General features: G+C 40.0%; 1 protein-coding gene across 1 annotated transcript; it reads left to right on the forward strand.

The window, feature by feature from the left end:
* The first annotated feature begins 3,055 nt into the window (after positions 1 to 3,055).
* tbcela (tubulin folding cofactor E-like a) lies at positions 3,056 to 15,742 on the forward strand. Its single transcript, XM_069676694.1, has 10 exons — positions 3,056 to 3,126; positions 3,270 to 3,340; positions 5,773 to 5,952; positions 6,286 to 6,425; positions 7,092 to 7,273; positions 7,461 to 7,717; positions 12,690 to 12,816; positions 12,936 to 13,052; positions 15,105 to 15,216; positions 15,435 to 15,742. Exons 3-10 carry the CDS (start codon positions 5,805 to 5,807, stop codon positions 15,639 to 15,641), a joined length of 1,290 nt encoding a protein of 429 aa, XP_069532795.1. The 5' UTR covers positions 3,056 to 3,126; positions 3,270 to 3,340; positions 5,773 to 5,804; the 3' UTR covers positions 15,642 to 15,742.
* Positions 15,743 to 19,867: the final 4,125 nt, after the last annotated feature.

The following is a 19,867-nucleotide window of genomic DNA, read 5'->3' on the forward strand; positions in this document are numbered from 1 at the left end:
ACCCTCTTGACTCTTAAAAACTAAGATCAATAACTAATTTCCTGACAAATATAGCTGTTAATTTGGGTCAACTAAAGACAAACAGGAAATTAGTGTTAGTGAAAGTACCTCAGAGTCTCCAGATGGTCTGTTTTAGATTCAATATCTGTGCTTTCATTCAGCAAAGGTTAAAGGTCATCCATGGTTTGTGAGCAGTTACATTACATTCCCTAGTCTTCCTATCTTAGCAATATCTAAATAATGCACTTTAGGCTGTTTTATGGACAATTTATCGATTTATGTGCTGTATTTGATGTGTTAATTAATGTTTCATTTAATTAGAAATACAGTGTTTGTTGTTATAAGTGTATTGCATTGCCAATTATTGTCCTGCCTGCTGTTTATTTTATTACCCCGTCTGTTATATGACTTTTACGATGCTCTCTCAGAAAACATTTAAAAAGAAGACACAAATATTATTCTAAAATAATTAAGGTGATTCTTATTTTTCAAGTACTATTTAAGGCTATTTAGCAGTTTACTGTAGAAGACATACTGACAGGTTTAAAGCTGAAAACTCACAGGTGTTTCTAATTAAATTAACAATTAAGTTTTGCAGAAAACCTGAACCATAGCACCTAAATTTTAATGCAACCATCTTTATCAGTCTTATTATCTGTTAATTTATACAGTTTAAGATTCTAGAGACTGTACACTCTAATAGACACTTCTTATGTGCCAGTTTAGCCGTCTTGGCAAATTTTCTCCTGCAATGATAATTGCTAAAATGTGAAAAGTTTTATCAACAAAAAATCAAGGACATTATCTGCTGACTACCAGGCAAGCTAAATACATGCGAAGCAGGAAAAGATAAATATCATCAGAATCAGCAGCAACAGCAGAAACACAATGACATCATCATCTTCTCGAGGGGGACCTCTGTTTTTATTACTTTTATTTATTTTTTACAATAATTTAGCATCACAATGTAAACGGCCTCGGAAAATTTAAATACATTTCAAGTGTTGCTACTTGAAAGGAGGTAAAAATAAATAAATAAAAGAGAAAAAAATCGTTTTCGGGCTAACAAGCTACGTCACTTCCGGGATGTACTGGCGAGCAAAATGACAGCTGGTTTGTTGTTATCAACAAGGAAAATTCAAAGTAGACATTAAAGGTATGTAGAAAGACGGCCTTCTATTTCATCAGTTTTTGACAAGGTCTCTGAGCATACTGGCATTAGCTAGTGATAATTGAAAGTATATTTATACCGCTGCCATCTGCAATCCATCTCCGGCTCCATCGAGCTGATGCTGGGGGTCAGACTCTCTGATTCTGGACTGGACACTGTCTGCTGCTCGGCTGTCATAACGTTTAGTTTGTAATTTTTATTCACATGTTAAATTTAGTTTCCTTAACAGGGGAATATGATATGAAAATGTGTTTTTATTGTCTGTAAAGGGTTACCTTTACGCTTCTTAGTTTGATTAAAACCAGACTCGATTCAAGAATATGTACATTTTTAGTTGAATGTACCTTACAGGGCTAATTTACTGTATTAGCACCAATATCATACCTTTTACTAATCCCCAAAATATATAAATTAGCTCGGCGTCAATTCCGTAGAATAAGTTTCTCTAACAACAATGAAATATCAACTTTTATAACCCTTCTGATTCGGGATTCACCACTTAGTTGGTGAGGGGTTTTGCTAGTAAATAACGTTGAAAAAAAAGTTGTGATTTTATATGAATAATGACAGATTTTTCATAAATAAATATGCCGAGTTTACAATATATTCATGCTGAATTGCAGAGCGTCATGTTTTACATACTTTTTGATTCGTACGTTGACTGATAATCAAAGAAGGATACAATTACAATATTTTTCAAGGACATTTGGGAAAACGAGCTCACCATGAACAGCACAAGCCAAATTCCATTCAATATTCGTTCAATTGAGAGGAGCACACGCTGAATCGGCTAATGTGTAACGTTACAACATAACATAAGCTCTTTTACGAGTTACGACAAGTTACATATCAGATCGGCGTAAATATAATTGAATAATAGCACAATATTGTGATGAAACATCAACTGTTATCAACGATAATCGGTATGTCTGTGGTTGCAAGGAGCACTATTCCCCAACCCAGAGTTATGTTTGTGAAGGGCTGTCGTTAGTAAAACACGTATAAAAGTTATTTAATCTAAATAAAGAGCCGAATTTACAAGACTTTCGTGCCGAATCGCAGGTTGTCATGTTTTTCAAACTGTAAGATGCATACATTAACTTAAAGGCAAAGATGTATAAAATCACCAAACATTAAAGGGGCCTTGAACATATCGGGTTTCACATAAAGAGAACAAGCCAAATTTTACTCCACATTCAATCACTATAGTGACGCCTGTGCCTTATGAGCTAATATATCACGTGACAATATCATTTAAGATTTATAACGAAACACTAAAAGTTTCATATCAGGTCGGCTTAATAATATTAGAATAATAAGCTAAATATTACCATAAAATGTCTTTTAGAATCGGTTTGTCTATTGTTCTAACGATCACTTTGACCAAATAGACGTTCCTCTAGGACAGATTCAAGCAGGTAAAGAGCGTATAAATGTTTAAATTACTTCAAATGTAAATTGTTTTGTCTTTACGATGTATGCCGAATTTGAACTAACGTCTTGGTTAATCGACTGACATGGTTTTGTACATTTAATGACAAACAAACATATCAAAATGTTTTCTTTCCTTTTTAAGTCACTTGCTTGCAGCACAAAATGTCATTATTAAGTAAGTGGGATTCATATTTAGCTTTTATTTTGTTAACTCTTTTGGGGAATCTCCTGTCCAGTTTGCATGTGCACTGTGGAGGCAGTATGTCTGCTCACAGTAGCACTGAGCTCTAAATCTTAAAGTGATTCCATGTTGTTTGATTATATTGATACTGGTGAGTGAATTAATAAATAACTAGGTAGACAGTGATCTTTGACCTTGTTTGCTCTTCAGTGTCATGTGGTGACAGCCCTCCAAGTCCGCCTCCCTTTTCTGGCCTGTCCAGATCAAATCGTGACATCTGATCAAAGAGGGGCCAGCATTTCTTCTGAAGACGTTTGTCAGCCCTACCAGCCACTCTGGAGTAAGACACCACTAACAATGCAAAAGGCCTTGTCTTTTATCTTTTTGATCGACAGATTTGTCTTGTTGAATGCAAAATGAATGCACAAATACATCTGTCAGTGGATGCAAAATACATAAGGCTACTATTGATTTCTTTGACAGGCCAACAGTTCTAACAGAGACCAAGACAGTGAGCAGTGAAGGTGGTCAAATCAAAGGAAACGTCTCTTCAGGTAAGACACTTCCTGCCATTTTTATTTGAACTGAAACCACATACAGTTGTAAATTAGAGAAAGGTTTTCGAACATGCATGTTGTTTTATGGGTGTAAAAATAACCGAGTGTCACAGCAAATAACTCGATGTATCAGCGTAAGAATAACAAATTGCTTTCATACATTACCACAATTTACCGCAGCTCATTCTCCTCAAATGAGACATTGTAACAGGATCTTTTTATTTTTTATTTCAGCAAAAACCACTACATAATTAATGCTTCCCTGCAGCAGATTCCACAGCAAGGCTCTGCCCGCCCGTGCGTTTTTAAAAAGCACACAGATGCTCGACGTTTTAATTATAAAACCTTAAGTGATACATTGGGTCAAAAGGGCCTTCTTCTCTTCCTGTTTTATTTTTAAAAGTTTGTACTTTGATCAGACTTTGTGTTTCTCTCCTCTGAGTAGATTTAGGGAGATTTAAATGGGACAGTGTCTGTGGTTTGCTGATAAGAGCGGAGGACACCTCCTTGTGTCCCTCCCTGCTCCCACTATCTTTCGTACCTCTCTTAAAGAGAAATGCAGTCATTCATCAGAGCAGAACATCCTCGTGTTTCAGCATGAATGACTCAGATATACAGGCAAGAGAAAAGTGGACTGATTTAAAAAAACAAACAAACAAACGCTAGGATGGAGAATATTTTATTAATGGCCGCATGGTGAAATGAATTAACTGATAATTATATTTAGCAGGAGACAAGGGTTGGAAATTTACACGAGTGAGGCTCAAACAAAGACGGGGGCTGATGTGGATTCAGTCCAAAATGAATCAAACAAAAATCAGTTTGTCAACAGTTATCAACTGTTACCTTAAATAAAGCTTCAACATTTAGAGGATTCATCATCGATAGAAATACATACATTACAACAGTATTACTATAAATAAAATAAACTTAATTTGTTGATGATAAAGTTAAAAATAAAAGTAAAAATAAGAAAACGTAAACATTTAATACGTAAAATTAAAACCCACTTCATAGCAGAAAAGGAGATCAAAATAAAATTCATCAAATGGATATTATAAAGTAAATAAAACCCACGTTATAAAAATAATAAAACAATTAAAAATTAGATTACATAAAATGAAGTAAAATACATTTTAAAATAAGTGCAGCAATACAAAGTGCAAAACAATGTTTAAAGGAGCATATATCAGGAAAGTCCTCCTGAGTTAAGGGCTACAGTAAAGAGATCATTTTAAGCTTCTGTTTAAAAGTACAGGTGAGCTGGATTCCCTGATATCTACAGCTGAAGTGTCCCGCAGCTTTGGGGTGTAACCGACAAAGGATGAATCACAGATTTACTTCCGGATGTTGCTGGAAACCAGAAGCAGATTACAAAAAAGCTAACAAGAGTCCTGGAAAATGAAAGGCTTTATATGTGAAGAGGAGGACCTTGTAATCAAGGTTTAAAGCTAGAATCTTGAAGATCTTAGTTTCGTGCTCTTTGGCGGCACCTCATGGCGATGAAAGTCAATCACAGGAGCACACTTCCCAGATATCCGGACAGTGCTGCATGTGTGACGTCCACGGTTGGCTCCGGTTGTAACTCTTGATTTTCCTGGCTGACGGTCGCTTTTCTTTTCAGACTGTTTGCTTCATCTGAGCGTCGAGTTTGTTTCTTCTTCTTTGGATTTTCACTTCTTGTTGAAGTTGTATCTGTAGTCATCCATCTTTTCTTTGTTTGTTCAGCCATAGTAGATTACTGTTTACTCGCAACACTTGCAGAGAGCGGAAAAGCAGCCGCTTAGCTCCGCCTACCCTCTCTGACAGACCAACCACTGCTGGCTGATGGAAACACATCACTAACTGGGCGATTTCTTTCCACGAATGTCGCCACCGGCCCCCCCGTCCATAATAATACTATACACTGCAAATGCAAAGGCTTTCATCAGTGGGCCATAGGCTCAATCGCCATTGTGTTACAGTAGATAGATGGTGACTTAACAGACCTTTAATTAAATGAAAATCTTCGAGATTATGTCTTTAAAGTCAGTTGTTATGCAGAAATTAGAATCAGAATCAGGTGTAATGCGGAGTTAGTTTAGAAATATGAGTATTTTTTCTTGTTTTTTTGATGCCATATAATGAACATAATACTAGAATAAGAAGAAGGTAACAGTTATACTCCTACTGTCAAGAAACGCAAATGCTTTCAGTCCCTCTCTTTTTGTCTTCTGCTTTTCTCCACTTTCGGGTTTAGAGAAGAAGAAACCTTTTTGGGTTGTGGAAGAGTGATTATATTTCACTATTTAATTTCTTGTTATTTATAAGTACAGCGGCTTCTTGCCTCACAGCTACAAGCTTCTTGGTCTGAATCCCGGTTTGGACATAGTGTGTAGTGTACAGCTAATCACTGTGGGTGTCTGCCTCTTCCCCATACTTTGGTCCAGCTGAGGTGGGATCAGCCCGGCAGGACAGAGCCATGGAGCCTCCAGAGGACTTGGAGGGCCGTAGCTTTGTGGAGGTGATGAGTGAAAAGTACAGCCCGGAGAATTTTCCGTACCGCAGAGGGCCTGGGATGGGCGTGGTGGTGGTGCCCACCGTGGGTCCTCAAGGCTCGCCCATGAAAGGTAAGGGGGGGCAGAGGAGGCAAAAGTACACAAAAGTATAGATATTTGTGTAAGAAAATGACTCTGGTAAAAGAAGAAGTGCTGATTTACCTTCTTAATTTAGTAAAAGTTCAGGCCCTTGAAGGTCCTCACAGTAGCGTAGGAAAGCTTGTCCCTCTGAAGGACTTTTCTACAGGCACTCATTTTTTCTTTTGACAAATCCTAGCCTCCTGTAACTAATTACATATTAATCTGAAGGACACTTAAGCTACATAAAAACTCTAAAAGCCTGTTTTTTTCAGTGACAATATTCCCCTCTAACATCGTCTAATTCCTCTTTCTTCTCACCTGCAGACCGCCTGAACCTGCCCAGTGTGCTGGTGTTGAACAGCTGTGGGATCAGACGAGCAGGAGACCAGGCTGAGATCGCTGCCTTCTGTGCCCATGTCATAGAGCTGGACCTGTCTCACAACAAGCTGCAGGACTGGCATGAGGTGCTGTTACAGTGGTTCATTTTCATTCAAGGATAAAGCTAGCCAAAGTTCATATTATATTTGTTGTCAAACAATGTTGTTAAAAGACGCAACCAATAACTAATCTGTCCTACAAACAAGTATTGAGTGTGCGTCCAAAGCCTCATCTTCTCCCGCTGTGCTGTAGAGCTCAATTACTGTCCAGAAACACTAATTGACTATTCAATTTAAAATGCATCGCTATATATATAATCGCTATAATTTCACGGCTTCTGGATTGATCAGCTAAAGACAATTCATTGTGAAAATTAAGAGGGACATCCGGACATATCTAAACAATATTTTAAGACTACATATTTGCTCATAACTCATTTGTTACCGACAGCTAAGTCACAAGAGCTAGCTTTAGCATTCAACCAGTTCTTTTTTGCCTTTCCCGCTGTATCTTGTAACACAATTAAATGCACATGTAAGCTAGAAAGTGGTTGAAGGCTAATGTTAGCAGTTGTCTAAGAGTTTGCTAATGGGTTATAAAAAAATGTAGGTTAAAATGGCCCGATGTCATTCTAGATTTTCATTATCAATGTCTTTACATTTGCCGATCAATCATCCCCCTAATGTGACGTCGACGTGTAAAATATGGTCTAATGTCACTGATAAAACTACAAATCAACCTCTCATTTCCAGATCAGTAAGATTGTCTCCAACATCCCCAACCTGGAGTTTCTGAACCTGAGCTCCAACCCTCTGGCGGGAATGACCCTCGAGCCACGGTGTGCCGAAGCCTTTTCTCGGGTCCGACGCCTCGTCCTCAACAACACTCAGGTGTCCTGGGACACCTTGCTGCTGCTCACCAGGGAGATACCTGAGTAAGGAGAAGAGTTAACTGTTTCTCTGTTGCTTTATTTGCAGGATATTGCTGTTTAAAGACAGATAAGATGCCAAAGATACCTTTTTGGTAGGACTGCAGGGTTTATAAGATGTGAAAACCCCAGATCAGTCCCTTTCTGTTTCACACAGCACATCAGTCCTGTTCTCTCCTGTTTCCTCATGCAGGCTGGAGGAGTTGTTCCTGTGCCTTAACGAGTACAGTAGTGTGAGTGCCTCCAGCGTGGCCTGCCCCACCCTGCGCCTGCTTCACATCACCGACAACAGCCTCAAGGACTGGACCGAAGTCCGCAAGTTTGGCTCCATGTTCCCCAGCCTGGACACTCTGGTCATGGCCAACAACAACCTGGAGTCCATTCAGGACAACAAGGATATCCTGCAGCGGCTCTTCCCCAACCTACGCAGCATCAACCTGCACAACTCAGGTCAGTGGATCTGAGAGTGAGTGTGTGTGTGTGTGTGTGTTTTGGTGTAAAGCAACTTGAAATCCAAATAGCCTTCTTTATTTGTGATATAGGGTTTTACATTCATCGTAATACACATCTTAAACATTTGAGAAATAAGTTTAAATGCAAATTTGATTTAAAATTCATTTAAGTTTCATATGAGAGCAAAAGCAGGAGGAACGTAATCCGCCGTAATGACATCCCGTCTCCCAACGGCGTCATCTGACAACGATTTAGCTTCTTATTAATCTCTAAAAACAGACGAGTTCAGCAAACAATCTGTTCTAGATCAAAAAATTTTAACTTGACGTGAAAGCTGGTCAACGATTAGATTTCCTGACTTCCGCGAATGCATCAGAAATGATGGCTCCGCCCTCCTTCTCATGTTAAAGTAGTTTTCTTCTCCTCTTGAGGACAGACCTGACAAAGCTTCATGTTGTTCCTAATCTGCATCATGATGTTGTTATTTCAGCAAACTGAGGAGCCGTTAATTAAAGTCGATCACAAGAAAATCTGTTTCTGTTTGGGCTTCATGCCGCTGAAGTAAGCCAGAGAGCAGCCTCTGTGTAACTTACTGTTTACAGTGAGACTGAGACTCAGCACAGACAGAATCCGGGGGATGTAATGAACCAAGACATGACGGTGTTAACATGCCCGACATGTTCAAAGTTGCTCCTAGAGGAAACATTGTCGTTAGACTTTAGCTGATGGGTTCCAAAATTGTTACACCATTAATTCTTTGATCCATTCAAAAGAAAATTCACATGCCAGCTGTTTGGCTTTTTACTCTCAGCACCGTCCACAGACCAATTTTTTACTTTATGTCCAAGGGTGTTGGACATCGTAAGTTATCACTTGGACGAAGCATTTTTTTTGTTCAGGGGATCAATATGTGGAATGCCTCACCTGCAGAGTTAAACTGGACCCTGACTGGGAGCTTTTTAAACTCTGTCTGAAACCGGTTTTGAAGAGGGCTCAGTCTTGTAGTCATGTATGATTTTGTGCTTCCTGTTTTACATTAAGTTTTATTGTCGGATATTTTGTATCCTGTATCGTTATATCTGTTTTATGGTTGAGTGTGTTTTGTACTGTCTCTTGTGCATTTGTTGTTGACGGGCATTGCAAATTAGCCAAGGCTGTAGTTTGTGGCATCGGTTTACTTGCTTCATACTTGTCCCTATACAAATAAACATTAAATAAAACATACAGTGTTGAGCGTTGGTGTGGATAGTTTAGCTCTGTAATAATATAGCTCTAGCCAACACTTCAGAGATCTCGTTTAGCATTGCCTTCATAGCTTTGAGAACAGATAGGGGCATCTCAGCTAACGTTGCATGTGTATGCTAACTGCTAACTATGATATGGATAGCAAAGCATTTAGTAACTGAAAATTCTGTGACCGAATGGGCTGCTCAACACAATCAAAACTTGATCTGCTCCGCCTCCACAGTGTTGAGAAACGGTTAAAACTCTATCGGATGCTTGAGCAGACACTTTACTTTAATATCACAAAGGCATTTTATTTTCAATTTTAAGCCAAACATCCAGTGGCTTTGAGACAAACATTTAAAATGGGCTGTTTTAGTCTATAATGGTTTCATTGTTTGTGTAAACATTTCAGATTTTCAGTTCTTACTGGATCTTTTTTAGTCCCTCCACAATAACAGCAGCAGCATCTTTATGCAACGACTTCATAACAGCTGATAAAATTAGCACAAGCAAACATGTCACCTCATCCTCAAATCTTTGTGTTATTTGTAGAGTCTCACGACAGATTCTTCTCCACGTCAGCTTTTATCTCAGGAATTGTTTCTATTTCAGGGAGTATTAGCAGTCATGCTATTTTTAGAGTTGTGTTTGGAGACGAGAGGACAAAAGCAATATCCAAAGACATGTTCAGATGTCTTCAGTGGATCGCTGCGTCATATCTCCTCCGCCTGAAGCACAGAAAACCACCTTCTTACAAGCCATTTTATGATTTCACCTTTAAAAAGTTCAATTTCTCTGAGTCCAGGGATTGTTACTATTGAGTTCAGATCTCTTGAAGCAAGAGATAATAAAGCAGAGAGGTTGATTAGGATTTCTACAAACTTAAAGCCCATGAAAAGACCAACAGCAGAAATGTATGTCACAATACATGACCAACAGGCAGAAGTGAATGTTAATGAACAGCCACTTCATCCGTTACAACAGTTAGTTCTGACCAAGTAATCTGATTGGACAAGAGGCACTCCATGAGTGCTGATATAGAGCACGACATCACTGGGACTTTTCACTCTGTGTATCACTCCGCCTCAGCCACATGTTCTGAATACTGTTAATTAACATCACAGCAGACCGTGTATGTCTACATTAAGCAAGCTGGTACCTCTGAAACACAGCAGACTCTTATCTCACTGGTTGATGATAAATGATCTGTGGTAACCTGCAGACACAGGCTGCAGCTGAATGTTTGGGTTGCTTGGCAACACAAGTCCAGTTTCAGTTAAATTGGAATTAGTTGAGTTAGAGTAGCAAAAATAATCTGTTGTTGATTGTTACTGTTTTTTTACTATTTGCTGCTTGTATAACTGTTGTATAAAAGCAATATGACACTCGTGATGTTGTACTGAATATCAGCACGACTGTGATTATCTGCGATTATCTGCCTACAACCAAATCACAGCTGTGATGATATTCAGCACAACATCACTCCCTTTCATGTGATGTTGCTTAAATATAAACAGTAGATGATATAATTACCTGGATTTTAGTTACTCATAGCTTAATTTCAGACCCATTTATTTGCTCAGCCTCTCTGAAAGCAGAACACTTTGTTTGTTTCAGTCCAACAGGCTGTCAGATTTAATCTATATGATAAACATATAGAAATACAGTTTCATGTAACTTTAATCAAGCTAAAATTATGCAGATTATTTTATGCAGTAGCAGTGAATTAACATCCCTTAACTCATTACATAATCTAATAGTGACTTTATTACTTTTTAATAGAGAGAAACAGAGATCCATGATGCATCCTGCATTATTTCAGGCATTAAGTCAAAACCCATATCCAGCTCCATGACATTGGAGAAACACTCTCTGGAAACACTCTCAGCTTCACAGTCCGGTAGGCCCAATGCACGCAACCACCGACGCCTCATTTCTAGGTCCGCTGGAAAAAAGTGCAATCCAGAGGTGCTATTGAAGCGGGGGAAGTAACACTGCCGACCCATTCTGGCCACTAGCTAACAAACACTAACACTAAAACAAATACCAACACTAGCTAACAAATACTAACACTAATACAAATACTAACACTAAAACAAATACCAACACTAGCTAACAAATACTAACACTAATACAAATACTAACACTAAAACAAATACCAACATTAGCTAACAAATACTAACACTAATACAAATACCAACACTAATACAAATACCAACACTAGCTAACAAACACTAACACTAATACAAATACTAAAACTAAAACAAATACCAACACTAGCTAACAAATACTAACACTAATACAAATACCAACACTAATACAAATACCAACACTAGCTAACAAACACTAACACTAATACAAATACTAACACTAAAACAAATACCAACATTAGCTAACAAATACTAACACTAATACAAATACCAACATTAGCTAACAAACACTAACACTAATACAAATACTAAAACTAAAACAAATACCAACACTAATACAAATACCAACATTAGCTAACAAACACTAACACTAATACAAATACTAACACTAAAACAAATACCAACACTAGCTAACAAATACTAACACTAATACAAATACTAACACTAAAACAAATACCAACATTAGCTAACAAATACTAACACTAATACAAATACCAACACTAATACAAATACCAACACTAGCTAACAAACACTAACACTAATACAAATACTAAAACTAAAACAAATACCAACACTAGCTAACAAATACTAACACTAATACAAATACCAACACTAATACAAATACCAACACTAGCTAACAAACACTAACACTAATACAAATACTAAAACTAAAACAAATACCAACACTAGCTAACAAATACTAACACTAATACAAATACCAACATTAGCTAACAAATACCAACACTAATACAAATACTAACACTAAAACAAATACTAACACTAAAACAAATACCAACATTAGCTAACAAATACTAACACTAATACAAATACCAACACTAATACAAATACTAACACTAAAACAAATACCAACATTAGCTAACAAATACCAACACTAATACAAATACTAACACTAATACAAATACCAACACTAATACAAATACTAACACTAAAACAAATACTAACACTAAAACAAATACCAACACTAGCTAACAAATACTAACACTAATACAAATACTAACACTAATACAAATACCAACATTAGCTAACAAACACTAACACTAATACAAATACTAACACTAAAACAAATACCAACACTAAAACAAATACTAACACTAAAACAAATACCAACACTAGCTAACAAATACTAACACTAATACAAATACTAACACTAATACAAATACCAACACTAGTTAACAAATACTAACACTAATACAAATACCAACACTAGCTAACAAATACACACACTAATACAAATACTAACACTAACTAAAGCTAACTAGCGAAGTTAACCAACCAGCTAAAGCTAACCTACAACTAAAGTTACAAGCTAGCTAAAATTGGAAAGATCTAACAACCTAAGTAACTACTGCCTAAACTGCTAACTAACTTACTAAATAATATAAACTCACAACTCTAACGAACACTAAAATAACCTGTGCTAACAGTACAATCTAACTACTCAATCCGTTATGATCAATACGAGTTTCATTTACTGTTTTCCCGTGAAAACAAGTTAATTTCCGCTTGTTTTCTCGAGACCTCAACTTATTTGTCTTGTTCTAACAGCTGAACTTCTGTGTGTGTGTTTTCAGGTCTCACCCGGTGGGATGACATCGAGAAGCTTAACTTCTTTCCAAAGTTGGAGGAGGTGCGGCTGCAGGGCATCCCTCTACTGCAGACCTACACCAACGCCGAGCGACGCAGCCTCATGATAGCACAGTGAGTCTCTGCCATGACATCAGTGATGTAATAAGGGGAATCGTGGTAAACTTCAGATTCTCAGTATCATAGATACCTGCCGCTCTACTGCTTAATACACCGTGTATGCTTCTTCCCAGGCTTTCTTCAATATCAGTGTTAAATGGCAGTGTTGTGAGTGACAGTGAGAGAGAAGACGCAGAGAGGTTCTTCATCCGTTACTACCAAGACTACCCTGAGGAGGAGCTGCCTTACAGGTACGCTGAGCACACTGTCTCTACTCTAAAGGTGCGTTCAGACCAAGCGGCAAGCTGCAGTTCCTTAAGTGGCCACTTGAGGCTGCGTCCGAAAGCGAGTCAATCCCCAACAGGCCCCGTATTTTGATGTCCAACTTTACAGCAGAATCAAACATGTTTACAGCCTGGTACAAAAAGCTGTTTTGGTCTCTGTAGCTAGTTTCTTTATTCCTAACAGCTGGGCGGGAGTGATTTTTATTATAACTCAACCCTTAAATTAGGCACAAAGTCAGGAATAATTAGGGGTTTGGTCACTTTGGGTGACAGGTGGGAGCTGCTCAGTGTCACCTCAGCTGATTCAGTCGCTGAACTTAAGCTCCACCCGAGTTTATGGTTTTGGTGCAATTGGAGATTTTTTTCATCCAAATATCGGACAAATAATTTTTTTTCATTGAGTGAAAATCTAGAATTTAATAATTAATATGATATGAATTTATATGATAGCATGTATTAGCAGGTATCGGAGTGTGCACTCACCATATCTGGCTTGTTAGCCTGTTAAGCATAGAGAAATCGGTTGGGATGATTTTAATTTTAAGAAGGGCTGCATGATATTAGAAAAAACGTTTTGTTCTGCGATATTTATTTTTATTTTTTTATTTTTTTATTTATTGTTTTTTTTTTTAAATTACAGGAAATTATACCAAATAAACACAGTTTGTTTTCATGTTTATATGAACAACTAACATTCATACTTTTTATGATTTGGGACTTTTAAATCTTTTTGCGTTTAACAAAACAAAACCTCTTCTCCTCCTTTTACCACACTTGGTTCAGCAACTCTGACACCTGCATGAAACAGTAGAGAGAGTTCAGGTGGATCGACACGTTTCTTTATACAATAAATACAATCAGACTTGTGGGCTGCAGTTGCCTTACTCTTAACGGTATGTAATCTAGCATATCTAACCGTGTTCAAATGTATGTTTAATCAGCGTGATCAGCCCGGTGACTTTTTGAAACAAAGCTCGCTGTATTCTACTTCCTGTCGGCACACGGCTGCTAATGTAAACGTCTCTGCCTCACGTAACGGAGCGCCTGCCTTGATCATCCTGCTAACATGATCTGTGACAGCAGCAGTGTTGCGTGCTTGTTTACAGTTTACAGGCAGATGACACACAGACTCTGCAGCTCAGCGGTCAGTTCACTCCGTGCTCTGATGAAGAGCTGCACTGATGTGATACCAGACGGACTTTTGTTGTAGATAAGTGATGAAAAACTGGCGAGTTTTCGTTTTGCACGGAGCAACAATAAAGTAGCAGCTCGACGTGTTTCACTTTATTTGCTTCACAATCACACGTCCTGTGATGTGACTATTGCACATGCGCACATCGCAATTGTGATGCGTGCAGCTCTACAAAGAGGTATAGATAATGGATGGATGGTACTTGTTGTTCACCTGCCCTCCTACAGAGATGTGGGTGAGCAGTTTGTCCCATGAGCTTCCTTCGCTATAGCTTCAGCCCACGTGACAGATGTGCAGAGCGACCTGAAATGCCATCTTGTGAGCTGAATTTTTTTACACTGATTCATGAAAGCCTAACGGGGTTGTGATTCTCCCGACATCCTGGTATTGCATCAGAAATGGTCGATCTCAAGTCAATTTAAAAAAGCAATTTAAAAGTAATTGTGCTTTTAGCCAGATTGCAGCTGACGCGTGACTTGATACAGTGAAACTGCCACTCACTGGGACCAGATGGACAGGCGCTCCGCAGCTGAAAAGCAATGCTGGTATTTGGTGTCCATCAGAGGAATCCTGGCATCGATCCTGGCTAACAGGACGTCAAACTGGGCTCTGGTTTGACTGAAGTAACTGGGAGCAGCAGTGAAGTTAATCTAGACAGAGTCCCTGGAGAAAATTTGTTTTTTCAACGTATCTGGTAGAAGGGATATTTGTGGGTTGTGTTGAACCGATGCTCTTAAACACAGATGATCCAACAGTCAAGACGTGCAGTGACACAAAGCTGACTTTCACCTGCTCTTGGTCTAAACACTCCTCTTTTCCTCCCTCAGATATCATTCTCTGGTGACCAAGTATGGGAAGCTGGAACCACTCGCTGAGATTGACCTCCGACCTCGCTGCCGTGCCCAGGTGGAGGTTCAGTGTGAGGAAAAAGTGCAACAGGTGTGTTCCTAACACTGCCCCCTACTTTGACTAACTGGTGCACCAAGAGTCTTAATACTTCAGGTTTCTGCAGGTTTAAACAAGTTAAATTTAAGACTATTATAAATGGACTGCACTTTTCTGGTCTTCTTCAGACCCCTCTACCACTCCACTCTTTGTAAGTGAAATGAGTGACAGCCCTCAGGCTTAAGTGTAGAAACTGTCCATCTTTGTTGCAGCTGAACATCCGTTTGGACCAGACCGTAGCCGAGCTGAAGAAGCAGCTGACGACCGTCGTGCAGCTCTCCACCAACAGCATGCGGCTCTACTACATCGACAAATGCAGCGCCTTCGGCCCCGAGGAAATGAAGTACAACACCCGGGCTCTCCACTCCTACAGCATCCAGGACGGTGATGAAATACTGGTGGTGCCCAAGACCAAGTGAACAAACGGCTGGTGACGAACCGGCTGAGAAGAGGGACTCACTGATTGATCGATTAATTGGATTATTTGTTGAACTGAACTCACAAAATCACTGGAACACGCATATGGAAAAAAGGATCCGCCGTCCGCTTGCTGGAGCGTAAAACAAGAAACTGATGCGAAGAACATCATGGAGACTGCACAGATGGCTGCTGGGAGGAAATGCAGCCAGTCCTGAGAGACTTTTGTCTTTATTTATTTCAGCTTTATTTAAGGGGAGTCCACTGGAGCTGGTGGGCAAATCTGTCAGTCTGGGGAACAGGCGGAGAGAGCAGCAACTCTCAATCTGCTCGCAGCTGAACCAGAGGAGGGGAGGGCACTGCTGTACCGGCCAAGCGGCTCCATCTCTACGTACACCACATGTACCATAGCACCAACGGCTCGCCCACTTACTGCAAAAGCTACCCTGATTAGTAGTGAGGCTCTGCTGCGCTTATCTGCACCTGTAACGTGGGCTTAATATCAGGAAGAGCAGCACTTGTTGAAGGAAACTCATGCCTAACACTTTATACAGAGATTGATGATTTTTTTGGGTCCATTTTGTTGCTCAGTGGTGTTTTTTTTCTATTTTAAGGGTAAAGGTTAGAAGATGTTACATCAAGCTGTGATTGTTTGATAAAAGGTAGGTGTCGTATAACATGCTGATTTTAAACCATAACAGATCCCACCAGATGTTTTAAGATGTATCAGAAACAAGATTCAAATGTAGAAATAAATTAACTTCTTCTCTATTTTTAACATCAAGTGCAGATAAGTTTAATTGCTTGGCACAAGATGTTCCTACAGTGAAAAGGCTTCTCTCAGTCTTTGCAGTTCTGTCGTTTTAAAGGAGCAATTCTCCCCAGGAAAAAAGCCGCTGTCAACTGTCAAAGCTGGTGTTCTCTGTAATCGATAGACGCAATAATATTTTAAATTGGCGCCATAGCTGTAGAGAAAGTTGTACAAACAGCTCGCCCATTCTACATTCCTACAACACCCAGCATGCATTGCGTCCCTCCCTCTGAAAGGAACGGCCCAGTGAGAGACGCTGGAGTGAAACACTACCGTTTTCGCTGCCGGCAATGGCTCAGAGCGGGACAGAACCTGAAATACAACGAGAATATACCGGTGGATCGTCTAAAAAATCTTCAGGTCTGCAGTCTACATTTCAAACCTGACGATCTTGAACGAGACATGACATCGGAGGCGGGCGTCCTAGAATGAGGAAGTGTAGTTTAGCGAGCTCCCTGGCCTCCGCCTGATGACGCCTTTTACGTAGTCTGGCGGAGGTTTTCCAGGGTGCATTGGAGAAGCGGATAGCGTCCTCCAAAGGCACAGAGTGACATTGCATTTTTTTCCAACATAAAGGCATTAGCTCCCCATGTTAGCATTATAAGACTGAGGTTGAAAAGTAAAGTAACAACATGCTAAAAGGATTTTTGAGGCAGGTTCAGGGAAAATTGGTCGTACAGAAAAAGGAAAAAGACACCACTTTATGACAAAATGGCTTCAGCTTAAACACTATTTGAGGGCTGATGTTTCCTTCATCGAGTTCTGTGTTTCTTGTGGACTCAGTGAAGGCGTACGACCGTGTCCCCAGGCTTGTTTTGTGTTGGGCTCTGTAGAAGTATGTGGCACCGGCAGGAAATCAAACATGTCTTAAGAGGATTTTAAGTTGTGTTCAGACCAAAAGCAGTGAAGTGAATTTTTTCAGTTTCGGCTCCTGGATATTTCGTATGAACAGGAACCACTGCCATTACTTTTCAGGTGCAGAGTGCCTGTCCATCTGTCTCCGGTGAGCGGCGGTTTCAAAGTCACATGTCAGCTGCAATCTGGCTTACTACAGCAAAATCTGTTAATTTGCACCTAAAATAATCAGAGTTTGCTGTTATTTATTGAATTGAACTTGTTAAAGGGAGGCCAAAATATGTCATGTCTGTCCACAAGCCAGAAACTTTGAGGCGATCTTGGGGCGCCAAGAGAATCACACACAGCATCATGCAAGCGTCTTGCTCTTTCGAGACACAGCATCAAACTCATTTCTCTCTTTCTTTCTCTCTGTTTTTTTCAGCTTGCACAAATAAGTGTTTTTCCTGTCTTGGCATTGACTTTGAAAGTAATTGTTGCTTCTGGTCTGAACACACGTTCAGGCTGTCCCAGGCGTTGCCCCTTATCAGTGATTATGTTTGTAATTTTCATGGATAGGTGCATCTGGTCGGAGGAGACTTTAAATGTGCTTCTCTTTGCAGATGATGTTGTCCTGTTGGCTTTATCAGACCCAGACCTTCAGCTCGCACTAGCCTGCTTTACAAGTGAATTTTAAGCAGTTGGGATGAGAGTTAGCAACTCCAATTGTAAGACAAGGCTTTGTTCTATGCTGGAAAACAGAGGACAGCTTCCTCTGGCTGAAAGTTAATTGCTGCCCCGAGCGAAGGAGTTCATGCATCTCAGGGTCTTGTTCATGAGCGAGTCTGAAATGGAGCCTGAGATTGACAGGTTGATTGGCGCAGTGTCAGCAGTAATGCAGGCGTTGTACTGTGAAGAGAGAGCTGAGCTGGAAAGCAAAACTTTCACTTCACCTGTCCATCTGTTCCAACTCTCAGCTACGGTCATATGAGGCCGTAGTTGTGCTCAACCTTAAAGATCAGCTCAGACGTCCAGAGGATGTGATTGGTGCATCTGATTGGGATCTTTTTGGTGCGTTCCTGTGGAGGTTTTCTGAGCATCATCTCAGACTCCTCATGAAAGATTAAATGTCTCATCTGGCTTAAGAACGAACGCTTTGGGACCCCCTGGAGGAGCTGGAAAAGGTTGAAGCGACCTTGCTGAGCCTGCTGCATCACGACCTGGCTCTGGATGAGAGGCAGAAAACATCTGTATGTTTCTTTCTTTATCACCAAACAAGATCCGTTGTTCTAACTTTATGCACACATGTACCATAGAGTGAATATACGAAGTGGACGTAGCCACTGTGACATCAGTAATTCTTAACCCCTAAAACCTTGGTTAACAAGGTGCGTCCATATTTCAGGATCCTCAAATTGGATGCAAATTTTGGCTAGGGAAAGATAGGTATGTCCCAATTCAGGGGCTGCATCCTTCGAAGGGCCTATTTGAAGGCTGATTGCGTCACAGCAGCGCGTCAAAGGCTGTCCCATTTCGAAGGCTCCTTCAGATGCGGCTGATAAATGCGTCCTCCTTTTCCCGGGCCACGAAGGATCCATCGGGTGCATCCTTCGCGGCCCAACATATCCCAAGATTCATTGCGTGCCAATACAAAGAAGATGGCGGACTCTCAAGCGGCCGAGGAATACACTTAAAACATAAAGTTTTTGGCTTCCACAAGAATTGGTTAAGTTACGTGACCTTAATTATGATTGCTAGTTTGCCAGATAGTTACCTGTTGCTAGGCAACAGAAGCCAGGGGGGTTGGTTGGCGCAAGAGTAAGGGCGGAAAAACAGCTGGTGACGCAAACAGGAAATCCTCGATAGACCAGAATCATTTCATATCGATCTTTGCGGTCTACACAGGCTACAAATGACTCATCCTCCGTAGACCGCGTCCTGGGAAGGATGCAGCCCCTGAATTGAGACACAGCTCACATGTACCTACTGGAAAAAAAAGAACAGCTGTCTCCTTCAAGTGTCTTAAATAGGGCTGTAAACGAAGACTTTTTCAGGTCGCAGTGGAAGCCCCGCTTTAAAGCATACCCTTCTTTTTTGTCTGTTTTACTTGGACAGGTACCATCATTTACAAAATCAGCATCGTGCTGTGCTGAAGAAAATGTTAAGCTATAGATTGAGACCATAAACTCAGTAGGAAAATGTAACTGAGGTGCAAGAGAGAAATAGGAACATTTTACCATTTAACTTCTTGTTGCAAACAGTTATGTCACCCCCTGCTGGCCATTAAAAAGAACGCAGGTTTAGGGCACATCCTTATCATGTCCACCGAGGCTGTGTCCACTTCTTATGGAGAGTCTATGTAATGTACACTCACACATGTCCAAACAATTTACCACAAAGCAGCTGTTGTGTTGTGTCATATGCTGCCCCCTACAGGTGTCATGTGTTATTAATACAACATATTATCTGCCACTACAGTAATCTCACTAGATAGAGGTGACACACACACACACACACACACACACACACTAGGGTACCCAAGAGACAATCTATCAGTGCACATTGATGTAGAAAGGAATAACT

Source organism: Semicossyphus pulcher, unplaced genomic scaffold (genome assembly GCF_022749685.1).
Source record: "Semicossyphus pulcher isolate SPU_LCO1_2020_fin unplaced genomic scaffold, fSemPul1.0.p SCAF_26, whole genome shotgun sequence".
Classification (NCBI taxonomy): Eukaryota; Metazoa; Chordata; class Actinopteri; order Labriformes; family Labridae; genus Semicossyphus; species Semicossyphus pulcher.